A 15770-nucleotide genomic window follows, 5' to 3' on the forward strand; every position below is an offset into this window, starting at 1 on the left:
TTAACTGCCTGAGATTCGATGTTGCGCTTTCTTTCAGTACGATATGTCTTTGAGTCGCCAGTCCTAAAGACGATGGACCGAGGACACAGCCCCAAGAGACGGCGGCTAGACGACAGTCGGCACTCAACGCCTCAGTCAGATGATCTCGGCCCTTCGCTGAAGCGGCCCAACTTTCAGAAGAGTAGAAGACCACTAGACCAAAGGTTCAACAATGGCTACTCACGGTCCTCCACGCCTCGAGGCGAACGAGGCGTCTCGACGCCGCATCAGTCTGAATTCGATGGTCCCGAGCCTTTCATCCAGGACGAAGAGGCACAAGCGTTAGACCGCGACTGGTACCTGGGAGATGACTTTGGCCACACCTTCGGCGATGAATCGCACAACCCGTTCGGCGGTGCGGAGACATCATGGGCGGACCGACTGCGAGAACAAGATCTGGCGAACAAGAAGATAGGCAAGCGCATGAACTTGAAGGCTGCGCAAAAGCAGCGGGAAGTCGACGCATGGGAAACGAATCGTATGCTTACCTCTGGCGTTGCGCAGCGGCGAGATGATTTCGACTTCGAGGACGATGAGCAAACTACGAGAGTACATCTACTTGTGCATGACCTCCGACCACCCTTCTTGGACGGCAAGACAATATTCACCAAGCAGATTGATCCAGTGCCAGCAGTGAAGGATCCTCAGAGCGATTTGGCAGTCTTTAGTCGCAAGGGCAGCCAGGTTGTCCGAAATAAGAGACAGCAGAAGGAGCGTCAGAAACAGGCACAAGAAGCCACCAATGTTGCCGGAACTGCCTTAGGCAATATCATGGGCGTCAAAGAGGACGAGGGCGATAGTGCAGCTGCTGCGCCTGGACAAGAGACCAAGTCGACCAGCAATAAATTCTCGGACCACTTCAAGAAGAACGAAGGAGGGACGAGTAACTTCAGCAGAACCAAGACGTTGAAGGAGCAGCGAGAATATCTGCCAGCATTTGCTGTGCGGGAAGAACTCATGCGGGTGATACGCGACAACCAGGTGATTATAGTGGTCGGCCAGACTGGATCAGGCAAGACGACGCAGTTGACGCAATTCCTCTACGAGGAAGGCTACGCTAGGCAGGGTCTCATTGGATGTACACAGCCTCGAAGAGTGGCTGCCATGAGTGTAGCTAAGCGTGTTAGTGAGGAGATGGAGGTCAAGCTTGGTGGTCTCGTCGGATATGCCATTCGGTTTGAGGATTGTACGAGCGACGAGACAATGATCAAGTGTAAGTGAGACCCTACAGCTAGCTGGCCAAATGCTGACGGACACAGATATGACGGATGGTGTGTTACTTAGAGAATCCTTGACACAACGAGATCTAGACAAATATTCATGCATCATAATGGATGAAGCCCACGAGCGCGCTCTCAACACTGATGTCCTCATGGGTCTGATCAAGAAGGTGCTTGCTCGCCGACGGGACCTGAAGCTGATCGTCACATCTGCCACAATGAATTCAAAGCGCTTCTCGGAGTTTTATGGCGGAGCGCCAGAGTTCATCATACCTGGTAGAACTTTTCCGGTCGATGTCCAATACTCTCGCTCGCCGTGCGACGACTATGTCGACAGTGCGGTCAAGCAAGTCCTGGCCATACACGTGTCTCAGGGCGCGGGTGATATCCTTGTCTTCATGACTGGCCAGGAGGACATCGAGGTCACATGCGAGCTGATTGAGGAAAGGCTGCAGCTACTTGTTGATCCTCCGAAGCTTCTCGTTCTGCCCATCTACTCACAAATGCCTGCCGATCTCCAAGCCAAGATCTTTGATCCAGCACCGCCTGGTGTGCGCAAGGTGATCGTGGCGACCAACATAGCTGAGACTTCTCTGACTGTCGACGGCATCATGTACGTCGTGGACTCGGGCTTCTCGAAACTCAAAGTCTACAATCCAAAGATGGGCATGGACACGCTGCAAATCACACCGGTATCACAAGCAAACTCAGGCCAGCGTGCAGGTCGTGCAGGCCGCACAGGTCCGGGAAAGGCTTTTCATCTGTATACCGAGCAAGCATACAAAAACGATCTCTATGTCCAAACGATCCCAGAAATACAACGGACCAATCTCGCCAACACCGTCCTCCTCCTCAAATCGCTCGGTGTCAAAGACCTCTTGGACTTCGACTTCATGGACCCACCACCTCAAGACACCATCACGACTTCCCTCTTCGACCTCTGGGCCCTAGGCGCAGTCGATCACGTTGGCGATCTCACCACCATTGGCCGACTAATGACCGCCTTTCCCATGGACCCGTCCCTTGCCAAGATGCTCATCACATCGACCACAGACTACGCCTGCAGCGAAGAAATGCTGACCATCGTCTCCATGCTCTCGGTACCCAGCGTCTTCTACCGACCGAAAGAGCGCCAAGAAGAGTCCGACGCTGCACGCGAGAAGTTCTTCGTGCCTGAATCCGATCATCTTACGCTGCTCCACGTCTACACGCAGTGGAAGTCGAACGGTCACTCAGACGGCTGGTGCGTACGTCACTTCCTGCATCCGAAAGCACTGCGTCGAGCCAAGGAGATCCGCGAGCAGCTGCACGACATTATGGTCAACTCCCAGAAGATGCAGCTCGTCAGCTGTGGCACCGATTGGGATGTCATTCGGAAGTGTATCTGCAGCGGCTACTACCACCAAGCGGCCAAGGTGAAGGGCATCGGCGAGTACATCAATTTACGTACCAGTGTCACGGTGCAACTGCACCCAACCTCAGCACTGTACGGACTTGGCTATCTTCCAGACTACGTCGTCTATCACGAGCTGATCCTCACGAGTAAGGAGTACATGTCTTGCGTTACAAGTGTAGACCCGCACTGGCTCGCTGACTTGGGAGGGGTGTTCTACAGTCTGAAGAGCAAGGAGTACAGTGGGAAGGAGAAGAGGGTGATCGAAGGCGAGTTCAATCGGAGGATGGAGATCGAGGCGAAGATGGCGGAGGATAAGGCCAAGGAAGAGAAGAGGCAGGAGGCAGAAGCAGAGCAGGAGGAGTTGTTGTTGAGGGGTAAGCAGAAGGTTTCAAATGGTGTAGCTGTGAGGAAGGCTGGAACCAACGGCGTTGTGAAGAAGCCGATCGTTGGGAGAAGGAGGATTGGAGGGTTCTAGAGGAAGGAACGTGGTCGAGCTCACTTGCCTTGCACCCAAAACTACGTGTTTCCCAACGCAGCTCCCTCATACCGGGTCCATTATCTTGAGGAAGGAGGACTTCTGAGGAAGCTGCGTTGTGCATCCGACACTCTTCTGCCGCTTGAGATGAGGCCAGAGTAAAATTCCAAGAGAAAGGGTGCAAGCACCCTACTCTGGACATCTCAAGCGGCAGAAGAGTGTCGGATGCACCACGCAAGTGACCGAATTGGTAGTGAAGCAGTCTTCGTAATTGTCTCCAAGTGACCTAAGCATAGACTAGAGGCTCGAAACACGCCGGCTGACGAGTCTGTTCGTGAAGCCGGATGACAGCGCCCTCGCATTGTCCGGAGAGGATAGCCGCTCGCAATGTCCTTCAGATCGAGAGCACACGAGCCCAGCACTCCACTGCTTTCAGCCCAGCTATGCCTCGCACAACCTCGTGAAAGCAGCGTCTCAGAGATGGCGCACCAATCTGCCACGTACGCCCCTTCAGACCCCCGAAAATCTTGACTGCAGCGGCCGGGCAGCCGATATGGCTGCAAAGAGGAGGAAAATTGAAGCCAACGGCGCTGCTACCACCAACGGAAACGCGCAGCTCAATGGCCACGCGACGCCGAAGAAGCAGTCCGACTTGCAGAAGTCGGCCTCGAAGGATGACAGCTCACGGACGACTGTCGACATCCTGCGCATCTTCCTTCCCACATTCACTTTCATCTTCGGCGGCTGCTGTTCCAATGTCTACGCCCTGGAGGCGCTGATCAAGACATCGCCGTCCGCCGGCACACTCATCACGGCTCTACAATTCCTTGTCACCTCCCTCATCACCCTTCCAGCCAATGTCGATGTACGATCACCAGGACAAGGCTTCCTCCGAGCTCGCAAGATCCCATTGAAGAAATGGATTATATACACAGCATACTTCCTAGCGATCAATATTCTCAACAATTGTGCCTTCGGCTACAGCATCTCGATACCTCTACACATCATTCTGCGTTCCGCTGGGCCGGTCACGACGATGCTGGTCTTTTACTTCTACCGTGGGCGGAGATATCCCCCGATGAAGGTCTTCGCTGTACTACTGCTTTTTGCCGGTGTCGTTGTTGCCGCGGCCGCGGACGCGTACTCCAAAACACCGGAGGCTTTCGAGTCGACACTGTCTACACAACCGACCGAGCCACCATCTAGCAGGCTGCCATGGAACTATCTGCCTACGGGCGGAGCATTGCGGGAGCAAGGCCCAGGCTTTCTGCTGCTGGCGGGCGCGCTGGTTCTGTCGGCGTTCATGGGACTGTACTCGGATGAGCTCTATGGGAAGTATGGTCGCGGTGCACAGATCACGTCGGAGGGCCTCTTCTACTCACACGCGTTGAGCTTGCCTTTCTTCGCAGCTCAAACAAGCACGATTTCGTCCTCATTCATGGACTTAAGTCAGAACTCAGTCCCGCTCTCTGCGACCTTCGCGTCTGGGACGTTCCCGAAATTGCCGACCGTGCTGGCGTCGATACCGACAGCTATACCCATGCTGATGCTTAATGCGGTCACGCAGTACATCTGCATCAAAGGCGTCAACCAGCTGTCGGCTAAGTCAAGCAGCCTGACGGTGAGTATTGTGCTCAATATACGCAAGCTCGTCAGTCTACTGCTGTCGATCTGGCTGTTTGGTAACCAGCTACCGGCCGGAGTCGTTGCGGGCGCCGTGCTGGTGTTCTTGGGTGGTGGTCTGTATGCGGTGCCCACGGGCGGGCCTGGGAAAGTTCAAGCGGATGCCTGCGTGGCCGGACGTGAGAAGAAAACGCGATAAGAGTTGATGAAAGAGCCGAGCACGAGTAGTATTTAGAATCGCCAAAGGTTAGAGACCATAGACCGCAACGACTTTCTAAGTTCATTTTGAGATCTGCAAGCGTAGCTGTAGATCGGAATCGGCAAGCTGACAGTCTTGCATGGTGCGAGCTATACAGTTGCTCCCCAGTCACGTCCTCGGCTGCCAGATCCGAGAATCAACTCGAGAAATGCAAAAGTGCATGTCGCTAAAAATCTATCCGTCTCCGGCGACTCTCCAACCGTAATTCATCCGCGCCGGCGCACTTTTGAGTTCGACGGCATGTTGAACGTGCCACCGGTGATTAGCCTTCCCATGGCACCCGAACGATAGCTAGGCTCGCTGGGTAGCTAACAGCTCATGCCACGAGAGTATATAGTGAAGCGAGTGCTGCACTGGTGCTGAGCCAAAAACGGACCATAATACCCATCTCAAACGTTCCCTGTTCGATCAACGTGACTCCGAGTTCTGCTAACGACAGCTCATACCTAGTCAGATTTTGGGAGCTCTCTTGGACCGTCTCCGCATTCACAACTCAGCACTCAGCCGAGCTCACAGCAACAGCTCTTCTTCTCGAGACTCATCCTCACCGTTCTCTCAGCCAGCAACCGCGATTTCAACACTACAACCCAAAATGCCGTTCTCCTTCTCAACCCTCCACCCAACCCTCTACCCCAACCTCACCCACCCAGGCACCACCCATTCCCTCCCATTACTCCTCCTCCGGCTCGAAGGCACCACCCTCTTCCTCTCCAGCATCTACCTCTACCATCGTTTGCAGCGGTGGCATCTCGCCTCTTCCGCTTACGCTTCCTCGCCATCACAACCAACAACCTTGACAAAGTCAACGACAGCCACCTCCCCGTCAACAGCCCCGAAGGTATCCGCAAGCAACCCCCTCTCCTGGACGCGCTTCGGCATTTTGCTTCTGGCGCCCGATCTCGGCATGGTCGGCTTCCTCCGCGACTCCCGCTGGGGCAGCTGGATCTACAACCTGGTGCATTGCGAGATCTTTCCCTTGGTCCTGGTCTCAACACTGTTGAGCGATGTGTTGGACTTGCGCTCGTTGACTGGTGGGGAGGCCAAGCGGGACGATGATATTGTTGCAGAAGGCAGCGGTGCGAGGGTACTGGGGTTGAGGAAGGGCACATGGGCGGCATGGATGGGCGTGGGAATCACGTGGCTGGCGCATATCGGAATGGATCGGATGATTGGAGCCGGGTTGAAGTATGAGACGGGGTTTGGGCATACGCATTTGGGGGTGATGTGATGTGATGTGATGGGAGTTGACGCTGTGACTTGTTGGACTTGCCGGCTTTGGATTGTACGCCAGGAGGAAATAATGTTGAATTGGTTGTCAGCACGCTCTCTGGGGTGTTGGGTAACCGGCTGCGGCGTCGAGATGACAACGTAAGGATCCATTGGCTTGAAATGCACAAGCGTGGCTCCATTTATATTCGGAAAGGTGTTTCTAGACGACTTTCCAAGATACCTGTGCCTACACGGCGGTCTGGCTGCGCGGTATAGTAGTAGGAGCAGAGTGAAGTCCACACAAGCCTTTCGCACTGATTGAATGCTCGTTCACCTCATCAGCGGCCATATCTACCGCATCGAGATGTTTGTCAACCGGCTTGAGCTAGGTCTTCACAGTACCATTAATGACACCCCGCACAGGACGCCGAACAAGCCCGTTGACAATACAGCTGTGTCCACATTCGAGAGCTACACGCACAAAGATGTCGGTCTTCCCCCAGCGTTCGATGGTTTCGATCAATGCTGGCTAGAAGAGCTCCGTGGATACCACGGAGAGTTCTCACGGCAAATGTTCGATCTGATGTCGTTCAAGTGAGCCAAGCTTCTTCCCGCGCTCCGCCAGAGGCCTGGCAAACCTTATGGGAGCATTGCTTGACCATGTCTTGTGGTGGCTGTGCTACCAAGAAACCAGGCTTGGTAGACAGCTCAGAACCTGACTCTTCCTTCTCGTCAAAACTCAGCAGCAGCAGCTTCTTCTCATACTATCACGCTGCGAGAGCAGGACGTCAAGTGCCGCAGAAGTTTCACTGTCCCATGAGACTGAGCTTCTGACAACAGCTAGACCTCAGCAAAATGGCCAACAATCAGAGTCCCGACGAGAGTCGCCCACTCCTGAGCAACGGTCATGGCACGGATGGACAAGAGCACGAAGATGCCGGATTTTTGACGATTCACCACGAAGGCGAGTCTCATCGCTCAGGATTTCACCCGCAGCATTTTCTACGGATCACCTGGCGCTCCTCATGCACGGCAAGCAAATACGTCAATGTGCTCTGGCCATTTGCCATCATAGCCATCGTCCTCAAAATTGCTGTCCCACATGCCGGTCTATGGATCTTCGCGATGTCCTATATCGCCATGGTCCCTGCGGCCAACCTCGTTGGCTTCGCTGGTCAGGAGCTCGCCCGCAAGCTGCCTAAGGTCGCTGGCATTCTTATCGAGACTGCCTTTGGCGGCATCGTGGAGATAGTGCTCTTCATCGTCCTCATCGCGAAGCACAAACCCAACCAGGAAGGCGAGAACGGTGACGAGGGCAACCTCGTCCCAGTCATCCAGGCCGCGATCCTGGGGAGCATCCTCACGAACCTGCTCCTCTGTCTTGGCCTCTGCTTCTGGATTGGCGGCCTACGCCAACAAACTCAAAGCTTCCACGCCGTCATCTCCGAAGTCGGGTCTGGCCTTCTCTTGGTCGCGGGTTTTGGTCTCCTGATTCCGAGCGCCTTCTACTCGGCCCTCAAATCCGAGACCATCTCCCTCCACATGCCCTCCACCGGCCTCCTATCTACGCCGCGAAATTCACCAAAGAGAAGCTCGACAATGATGTCCAGCGCATCAGCCAAGCGACATCCATAATCCTAATCATCGCATTCGTGGTCTACATCCTCTACAACGCGCGCAGCCAACACTCGATCTTTGATGAAGTCCTCGAAGCCGACGAACACAAGGACGCCGACCATGCAGAAGACCTCGCGAAAGCGAAGTACACATTCACCGAATGCAGCGTTGCGCTCATCTTCGCTGTCGCCCTCGTCACCATCCTCGCCTATTTCCTGGTCGAGGAAATCGAAGAAGTCGTCGCCGCTGGCGTGCCGGACCAGTTCCTCGGTCTCATCATGCTGCCGCTCGTCGAGAAAGCTGCCGAACATCTGACGGCGATCGACGAGGCTTGGGATCACCAGATGAACTTCGCGCTGTATCATTGTTTAGGCCCGAGCATTCAGACGGCGCTGTTCAATGCGCCGCTGGTTGTCCTTGTGGGATGGGCAATGGGGAAGCCGGATATGGATTTGAATTTTGAGATCTTCATGATTGCGTTGCTTGTGTTAGCGATTTTGGCCGTGGCGAATTTTCTGAGGGATGGGCAGAGTAATTATTTGGAAGGGTTCTTGTTGGTTATGATCTATGCGATTGTTGCGATTGCGAGCTGGTTCTATCCGAATCCAGATGTTGCTACGAGTAATGGCATTCAGGAGGCTTTGGGGAGCGGGTTTGTGGTTGTCAAATAGTGAGATCTTTGGGCGGTGAGTGATGGTTAGACGCAGGACCGGAACTGCTCTGACACCTTTCGATGCGAAGTCCATACATGGAAGCAGCCGTCGCTGTGTACGCGAACAGCTCACTGGCGGCCTCACAGGCACGCTCGAAGATCTCGATTGGTCTTGTCAACCGGCTTGACCTCTGTCACTACGGCGGTCAGCACAGACCTTCTATGCGGAGCGTACCTCAAGCCGATCGATTCTTTGGAAAAGTATTATCCTCATAAAGATGAAGATATCTTTTATCCTCTAACAGACCGATGAACTCCTGGTCAGCTGTGCCAATGGAACGAAATATATCTACTGCTGGTGAAGGTATGAGTACTTGGGTCACGAGCAGTTTGGCGCGTGAATATGGCCGCGCCAAATGAAGTGATTGTGGGGGCCGTCAACCTGAGACATCTAGGTTTGCTTCTAGGAGTGGCGATCAGGGGCATGAATACTGAGTATATACGGCTATCCTATCCTGCCACAGCTCACATGCACAGACATACCGCAACATTGAATTGAGCCGCCGTAGCACGACCAATCTGATGGAGATGAACTTCATATCTAGTCTCAAACAATGTGTGCGCTATACAGGACGTCTGCTATTCTACATCTTCCTGATCTCGCTGCCAGTGGCCGGACCTCCAATCGTCTGGGGCATCGCGACCGGCATCAAGTTCCACTTCTGGCAAGCCGACCAGATCCTCAAGAATACGAATGCCTTGACGTTTGAGATCGATCAGCATAGCCGGATGAGCTACTGGAACGTCCCTGGCGCCCAAACAATTCATCAATTCCAGGACAACCAAGCTCCGTTCTACCTACACAGCTGGGCGTGCTTGACTATGCTGAGAAACTCTCGTTGAGCAAACCTAGCTCTACCTTGGACGAGTATGCGAGTATCGATCGGATGGGCAGCCTGGACGATCTGGTCAGGTCCGGACCGGATAATTTGCCAACAGAGTATTGGATTTATGTCACCTTCATGCCCGAGTACGGTGGCAGTGAATGGGACAAGGCCTTCAGCGAGATCCTACAGCAATCGTATGCTCGACCGGCTCACCCAAAGACAGCGTTCTTCTACGTGAGCTGTCTGAAAACCCAGTTCCTCTGCGGTGTTTGGGGTGTGAAAGCTCCGTCCCTTGTCCACCTCACCGTCGAGAACTACACAGTCGCTGACTCGATGGAGATGGAGCCTGTCGACCATTCACAGCACCTGTCATATGACTATGGCTGCCCACCCGACAAGGTTCGTCCTGTCACTGCTCGGGTCATTGAGCTACCTCTTGAAGACGACCACGCGATCCACTTTCTACCTCGAAATGTGCTCCCAACGCCGTTTCTTCAGCTTCGCACCTTGATCTTCGATGCGCCGCGGTCGGCCATTGTGGACCAATTCGACCCGTGGAATCCCTTGATGCAGGATCTGGCCCGCTTCCATGACCGGTTACTAGATTTGTGCGATATACGTGGATCTGGTTGGTACTATTTTGACAAAGCGGATCAGTGGTACGAGAAATATGTCCTCAAGCCCGTCCTCGGCGGAGAGATCAATGACGTGGTGGTCGGCGTGGTTCAACCTCTTACCTTCTCGATATCGCTCGCCATTGCCTCAATAGTTCGTATGCCATTCAACTGGGGCTGGTCTCTATACTCGTTGTATTTCGGGCTTGGGTGGGATGGCGAACCGTTGGGGACGCATACGTGGCCTGGTGAAGAAGACTTAAATGAGGATGGCTATGCTGGCATGTGGGGAGATATGATATCCGGCTTCTGGGACTTTGCGGCGGAGAAGATGGCGGCGCAGGAGGTGGAAGCTGCTGCTTCGGCTGCGGTCACGAGCAGGGTTCCTTAAAGCTGTGTTTGATCGGCCTGACCAACTTTGTCCAGGACCGTGTGAGCCTACAAGAGCACAGCACCTCTGGGATGGTCAATCAGAAGACTGGGAGTTTCGCTCGTTCCCTCAGCAGCATGGCCAGGCCAAGCGTTACAGCAACGACCAGAGTAACCGCACACCCGTTGACCGCCTTCGCGTGGAGGACTCGCCTATACTAGATCGGCCGGTCTCACGTTCCTCCTTTCCGGGACTGCAGGTGCCTGAATTCAAGACAGCATTCAGCGTCAGTCCAGAGCAGCAGAATGCCAAAAAGCAAAAAAGCAAAAAAGAATAGCAGCACCCAGAATCGAACTAGGATCTTCTGTCCACGAGGGCCAACACTCTTCACGAGCATTGTTAGGGGGTTTTGCCTTGCGACGTGGCCCTTTTTGGCCGGTTAACCCTCGTGCGATGTGCTCGCCGTTGCACCATGCTGCTGGAAATATTCTGAGCTAATTGCTTGTCTGTCCGGATTGATGTGCGAAAATTCCGGGGAACGAATATATAAACTCTCAGACATAACTTCACAGCAACACTGAGTGATGTGAAGCAATCACGACTGGCAACCATGATCCCTGGATACCTTCACACGAGCAAGATAGCACTGAGGCGGCAGTCAGGTTGTTCACAAACAGCATATTGCGGAGCCAGGAGCAAGGGGACTCGCCGATCTTGGAATCCGTCCTCTCCTGCGCAAATCCTCATTTCCGCAAAAAGCAAAAAGACGTCGACGATCTGACAGCACCCCGACTCGAACAGGGATCTTCCTCGGTGTTAGAACAGCCTGGTCCTGTCGGATCAAATGACTAGGTATACTTCACCCTGTCTAAACTGACAGACCTGCGCCGAGATTCAGCACGAGGATGTGTTAGACCTGCTACACTATGCTGTCGAAAGTAGGTGAGGACGAATGTCTTCGACGATTGATGCGAGAAAATTCGAGAGCTACAATACATATAGGTAGATTCGAGGATACATAGTGCAGTGCCGGATGTGGAGATTATCGAGAGAACGTCGACCTCTGCGCATGGATGATTCAGATTCTAGCTAAGTCATCTATGAGCAAGCCAGAAGCGATGCGGCGCTCTGGTCGCTCAGGAATAGCAGGCATCGCACGTCACAAACGGGGAAGACCATGTAACGAAATCAAAGAAGAATGCTAAATGTCGACGTCGACGGCAGCGAGGCCGATTCTTGGTATTCAACCTCAATCGCCGGCCAGACCAGCAGCAATATCTGCCCAACACTTTCTCCTAGACGCACGCAACGTCCACCCGACTCACAGCCTGGCGTCTTCCACAGCAGCATCAATTACAACAAGCCCCTTCAGGCCCAGCTCCTCCACTACCTTCTTCTCGACGACGAAGACAGCCACGCACTCCGCCTCGTCGGTATCACTCGCATTCCGGGACAGTACATGATGGCACCCGGGCGGCTCGAACCAGCTTTCGCCAGGTGCGTACTGTAGTACACCACTGCCTTGTCCAGCAGGGTCTTCGGAAGGGCAGATAGTCTGGTTCAGGACGGAGCCGCGGATGACCGTGGCGTGGACGGCTGCGCCACCTGATGTGATAGTGGTCAGTTGGAATTCCATCAAGCATGCTTCGACGTGCTCATGGGTTGAGTGGAGGCTGTTCAGATCTCGTGTGGAGAATTTCGGATGACTGCATCGCTGTATACTTCGATTGGAGGTGAATCACTCACCATGGTAGTGTGGCGGAGTGGCGCCCGCTGGTGGAATTTTGACACTGAGAGTGATCATCAAATGTGTCGGAAGGAAAGGCAGGGTATGTCCTCCGAACAAGCTGGGCTGATCGAATCGGCCGTTGCCTGGGAGAACTATGGCTGGTGCATGCCTGTTGTAATCGTGTCAGTCCGATCTGCCAGGGTGGTGCTGGCTGCTTCTTAGGTGGAAGACCTAGATTAGATCCGAGAACGTGCGACACGGGCAGGGGAAGTGTTTGGGGTGAGCTCTCAGAATGGGCATATGCATAATCAGGTGACGAACCCTTCGACAACCCACATACCATCGTGCCTCTTGACGACCTTTTGCTCCTGCCAACGCCCTCGGGTCTCGACTTTGGTAGGCATGCTTGCTGTCTGTATGCGTGAGATGGTTCCAATGGTCGTACGATGGCAGATCTCGGTGGTGGCGATGGTGCCGTGGACGAGAACAGCTCGATGGACAGTGTAACATATTTATATACCTCTATAGGTCTTGGTCATGCCTGGTTTCGCATTGCACCCTACCAGCTCTTGCCCCAACCGAGCTGCTGCTATGTCGCGATCAGTGATTCGAACAGTCGTCTTCATCGATTGCATTGCAAGTACTTGCCAAAAGCACTCTCGCCTTAATTCTAGCAAGCCTGGAGCATTGCACCTTCCCGTCGGAACCTCACGTCCCACAAAAGCTTATCAGCTCCGCCTTCCTCATTCGGACACACGGTCTAGTGTCGCCAGCATCTGGTGTCGCCGGAATCTGCCAGAACCTCGCTCCATCTCCGACCGAACGACCACTCGACCTCGAGGCTGAAGGGAAATCGATGGCCAGGAAATCCCCACTGATCAATACGCACGAAGTCAATGTCCCATTCATGACCGTCAAGTTGATGCGTCATGTCTTCGCGCAACCAGAAGGTCGCTTTTCGTTGCTTGACGTCCCACTTCCAGCAAGTGATGAAATGATGTTTATCCTTCATACGCTCCGTGTACGATGGTGACATCATCAGCCGGCGAAGTAGACCTGGACCATTACCATAGTCAAAATGCGCGAAGCGGGTTTGGGGCTCCATCATGTCCCAGTCGGCAAGTAGCAAGATCCAGTCAGCGCGCTCTGCGTCTATGAGAGACAAGTCGGGGTAGAAAGGCCCTGTCCAAGTGACAGTACACTCCCTGATCTGATCGGGTGATTGCAGTATTCCATCTTCGGCGATGACTGCGAAAGGCAGGACTCCAAGGAATTGTGTCGTGAGGGTACTCAATTCGGCAGTCCATGGACTGCTGTCGAATTTTGCAGCGGAATTGCGTCGATCAATCTCTCCAAGCGTGATGGGACATTCAGAAGGTGGCCGGGCAGTCGATATTGTGTCGTTCGTGAGAAGACTAGTCAGAATCGCGCTGAGCCAGTGCTTAGGGTAGCCTACGTTACTCAAGTGGATGAAGAGGCGTAGGAATGCTGTTTGATTCAACGGCGATCGGACAATAGCTGACCTCTCGGGGCCCCAGTTGCCAGCATCCCGGGGAGCAGGCAGTACCAGAGCCACATAAACGCTATAAAGCCAATGCGTCAAGTTTTTGCGTGGCATCAAGCTCTCGAAGTCCAACGGTGTCGCAGCGACGGAACGCCAATCTGTATAATTCATCATTGGCATTGGCCCTTCTGGGAGCTCAGGTTCACTACCATCGAAGAATTTTGACCAACCGCTGTACCGAGCATTGAATACACTAGCCATGTCAGCTTCTCTGTACATACATAGACTCTCAGCGTTGTAATGATCGATAGTGCTCCATCTTGGAGGACAAGCGAGGCAATTACATATTGCTGGTGCACCAGTATGTTGCTTGAGTGCTGGAGTTGCGTGCATGAAAGTGAACAAATTCATTCCGGTATAGTCCGGGATGTTGCTGAAGTGCATCCGATCGAATCTTGTGTTTGGTGGCAAGCGGACATTGTCACTATACCCTCGTATACTTAGTTGCTCAAGCTCATCGACACAGTCGGCTATCGAAATATGAACTGTCAGAAGAGGCTGCAAATCAGCCAGCGCTTCAGCAATGAGAGACCAGAATACGGAGCAGTAGTCGAAGAAATGATGAGGATCCGGTGGCGGACTCATGTCCGGGAGCTGGCGCACCAATGCGAATGGCAGAGGGAATGCGGAGCAAATATCATTCCGTAGCGAGCTGGTTTCGATGTCCAGTAAGGTCGGATTAATCCTCCACAAGTGACCAACGTGCTCTCGCAGAGCTCTGACGTGTTGCTGACCACGTGAGCATGCTCTGTACAACCTCATTAGCTCCGGGTTCTGCTTCTGTGTTTCATCATCAGGAACGAGCATCAAGGTCTGTTCGTAGATAGAGGATTCATTGGCGTACTGCGACGCTGCAAAGCCCGGGCCAGTGAGGTTTGGTCGCTTGAAAATGGGTCTGGTGTGGCTTTCTTGGAATTGCGTAGCCGTGAAAGCGTTCGGGATCTCTTTCATCCATGTCTTCAACGTTCGACTCATTTGATCAGCCACTTTAACGCTGCAGCGCACCCAGGGGAGTATCGTGGTAGGATGGTCAAGCATGTCGATGCATACAGTGATCTCCTTCTGCAGCATTTCGTAGATACTTGGAGGCATGAGCGGGGCCGAGAAGGTGTAATAGAGTGTGCTGAGTAGTAACATGCGCATCGTACTTCCGCGTGGAGCTCGGGCAGCCTGTTGGAGCAGATGCCAAATGATGAAATTGCGCGCGAGCACGATAGGATTGACATCATTCGCTACAATGCAGATGGCAGGAACAGGCTTGGGTTGACTCGCCGCGAAGTCAGTACGCATCACCATGAGGGTAGCGTACAGGTGACGAGCATCTCCGATACCACCGAAATAGAATGACACAGTCTCGCCGCTTAAAGCGGGCGTCGGCCTGAGGCGACTGTCGTTGTCATGCAGTACTAAGCCGAGGACGTTGTAGTGCTCTGCCGTGGTAGTCTGCCACACCGACTTGAATTCATCGTGGCCGAAGACGCCATAGAGAGGCTTCTCGTGAAGTGTTGCTTTGTAGCGAGGCAGTCGTGCCCAGATCATCTCCCACATCTTTATCTCGGTCGCTAAGCCTGCGATGGAGGTCATACGGCGGCGAGTGTCCAGCACGGCGGTATAGCTAGGATTTTCCGACGACAAATAGACGCTAGCTTGCAGATCTCCAGACTGTAACAAGGCTTGAGCGCGTCTGGCCAACAACTTCGCGCTGAGGCCTGCGACGGGATCTGCTCGGCCGTCGTTGATCTCGAGCGCCCTCTGTGCCGCCATAGCAGCGGCTGGGTACTTGCCAAGCTCGTAAAGCACGGCTGACAGATTCGAATAGGGTAGGGCATCGTCGGCGTTTGCAACCCTGGTTGCTTCTCGATATTTGACTGCGGCAGCTCTAAAGTCGCCTTGCTTGTAGAGAGCATTGCCTTCTTGTCTCAAGGCTTCAGCCATCGCTTGCTGGGGAACGAGATATTGAATGATGACCAGCGCACTAGCTATCATGCGCAGAGTGGATAGTAACCGGAGCAAGTCGATAGGGATTCTGTCTGCGGCATGCACCTGACCTGATCACGTGACCGATTTTGACGAAACGGGAGTGGCAGAGCTTGATTTCAGGCAGACCACCACAACC

The 15770-nt window shown here is 53.7% G+C and overlaps 7 protein-coding genes across 7 annotated transcripts; 5 read left to right on the top strand and 2 right to left on the bottom strand.

Moving 5' to 3' along the window:
• Nucleotides 1–72: 72 nt before the first annotated feature.
• Nucleotides 73–3130, top strand: AB675_4758 (Pre-mRNA-splicing factor ATP-dependent RNA helicase prp16; the record flags this gene model as incomplete). The annotated part of the gene is made up of 2 exons (XM_018144918.1): nucleotides 73–1252; nucleotides 1299–3130. 2 exons carry the CDS (start codon nucleotides 73–75, stop codon nucleotides 3128–3130), a joined length of 3012 nt encoding a protein of 1003 aa, XP_017995548.1.
• Nucleotides 3131–3683: 553 nt separating this feature from the next.
• On the top strand, nucleotides 3684–4952 carry AB675_4759 (UDP-N-acetylglucosamine transporter yea4; the record flags this gene model as incomplete). The annotated part of the gene is made up of 1 exon (XM_018144919.1): nucleotides 3684–4952. One exon carries the CDS (start codon nucleotides 3684–3686, stop codon nucleotides 4950–4952), a length of 1269 nt encoding a protein of 422 aa, XP_017995534.1.
• Nucleotides 4953–5604: 652 nt separating this feature from the next.
• AB675_4760 (uncharacterized protein) lies at nucleotides 5605–6240 on the top strand (the record flags this gene model as incomplete). The annotated part of the gene is made up of 1 exon (XM_018144921.1): nucleotides 5605–6240. The coding sequence occupies one exon, from the start codon at nucleotides 5605–5607 to the stop codon at nucleotides 6238–6240; it is 636 nt and encodes a 211-aa protein (XP_017995624.1).
• Nucleotides 6241–7076: 836 nt separating this feature from the next.
• On the top strand, nucleotides 7077–8509 carry AB675_4761 (Vacuolar cation/proton exchanger 5; the record flags this gene model as incomplete). Its single annotated transcript, XM_018144922.1, has 2 exons — nucleotides 7077–7670; nucleotides 7721–8509. 2 exons carry the CDS (start codon nucleotides 7077–7079, stop codon nucleotides 8507–8509), a joined length of 1383 nt encoding a protein of 460 aa, XP_017995543.1.
• A 569-nt stretch (nucleotides 8510–9078) lies between these two features.
• On the top strand, nucleotides 9079–10382 carry AB675_4762 (uncharacterized protein; the record flags this gene model as incomplete). The annotated part of the gene is made up of 2 exons (XM_018144923.1): nucleotides 9079–9341; nucleotides 9404–10382. 2 exons carry the CDS (start codon nucleotides 9079–9081, stop codon nucleotides 10380–10382), a joined length of 1242 nt encoding a protein of 413 aa, XP_017995590.1.
• Nucleotides 10383–11682: 1300 nt separating this feature from the next.
• Nucleotides 11683–12494, bottom strand: AB675_4763 (uncharacterized protein; the record flags this gene model as incomplete). Its single annotated transcript, XM_018144924.1, has 3 exons — nucleotides 11683–11966; nucleotides 12108–12259; nucleotides 12412–12494. 3 exons carry the CDS (start codon nucleotides 12492–12494, stop codon nucleotides 11683–11685), a joined length of 519 nt encoding a protein of 172 aa, XP_017995554.1.
• A 356-nt stretch (nucleotides 12495–12850) lies between these two features.
• Nucleotides 12851–15589, bottom strand: AB675_4764 (uncharacterized protein; the record flags this gene model as incomplete). Its single annotated transcript, XM_018144925.1, has 1 exon — nucleotides 12851–15589. One exon carries the CDS (start codon nucleotides 15587–15589, stop codon nucleotides 12851–12853), a length of 2739 nt encoding a protein of 912 aa, XP_017995573.1.
• Nucleotides 15590–15770: the final 181 nt, after the last annotated feature.

The sequence above is a fragment of the Cyphellophora attinorum genome (assembly GCF_001299255.1).
Source record: "Cyphellophora attinorum strain CBS 131958 chromosome Unknown Contig38, whole genome shotgun sequence".
NCBI classification, from domain to species: domain Eukaryota; kingdom Fungi; phylum Ascomycota; class Eurotiomycetes; order Chaetothyriales; family Cyphellophoraceae; genus Cyphellophora; species Cyphellophora attinorum.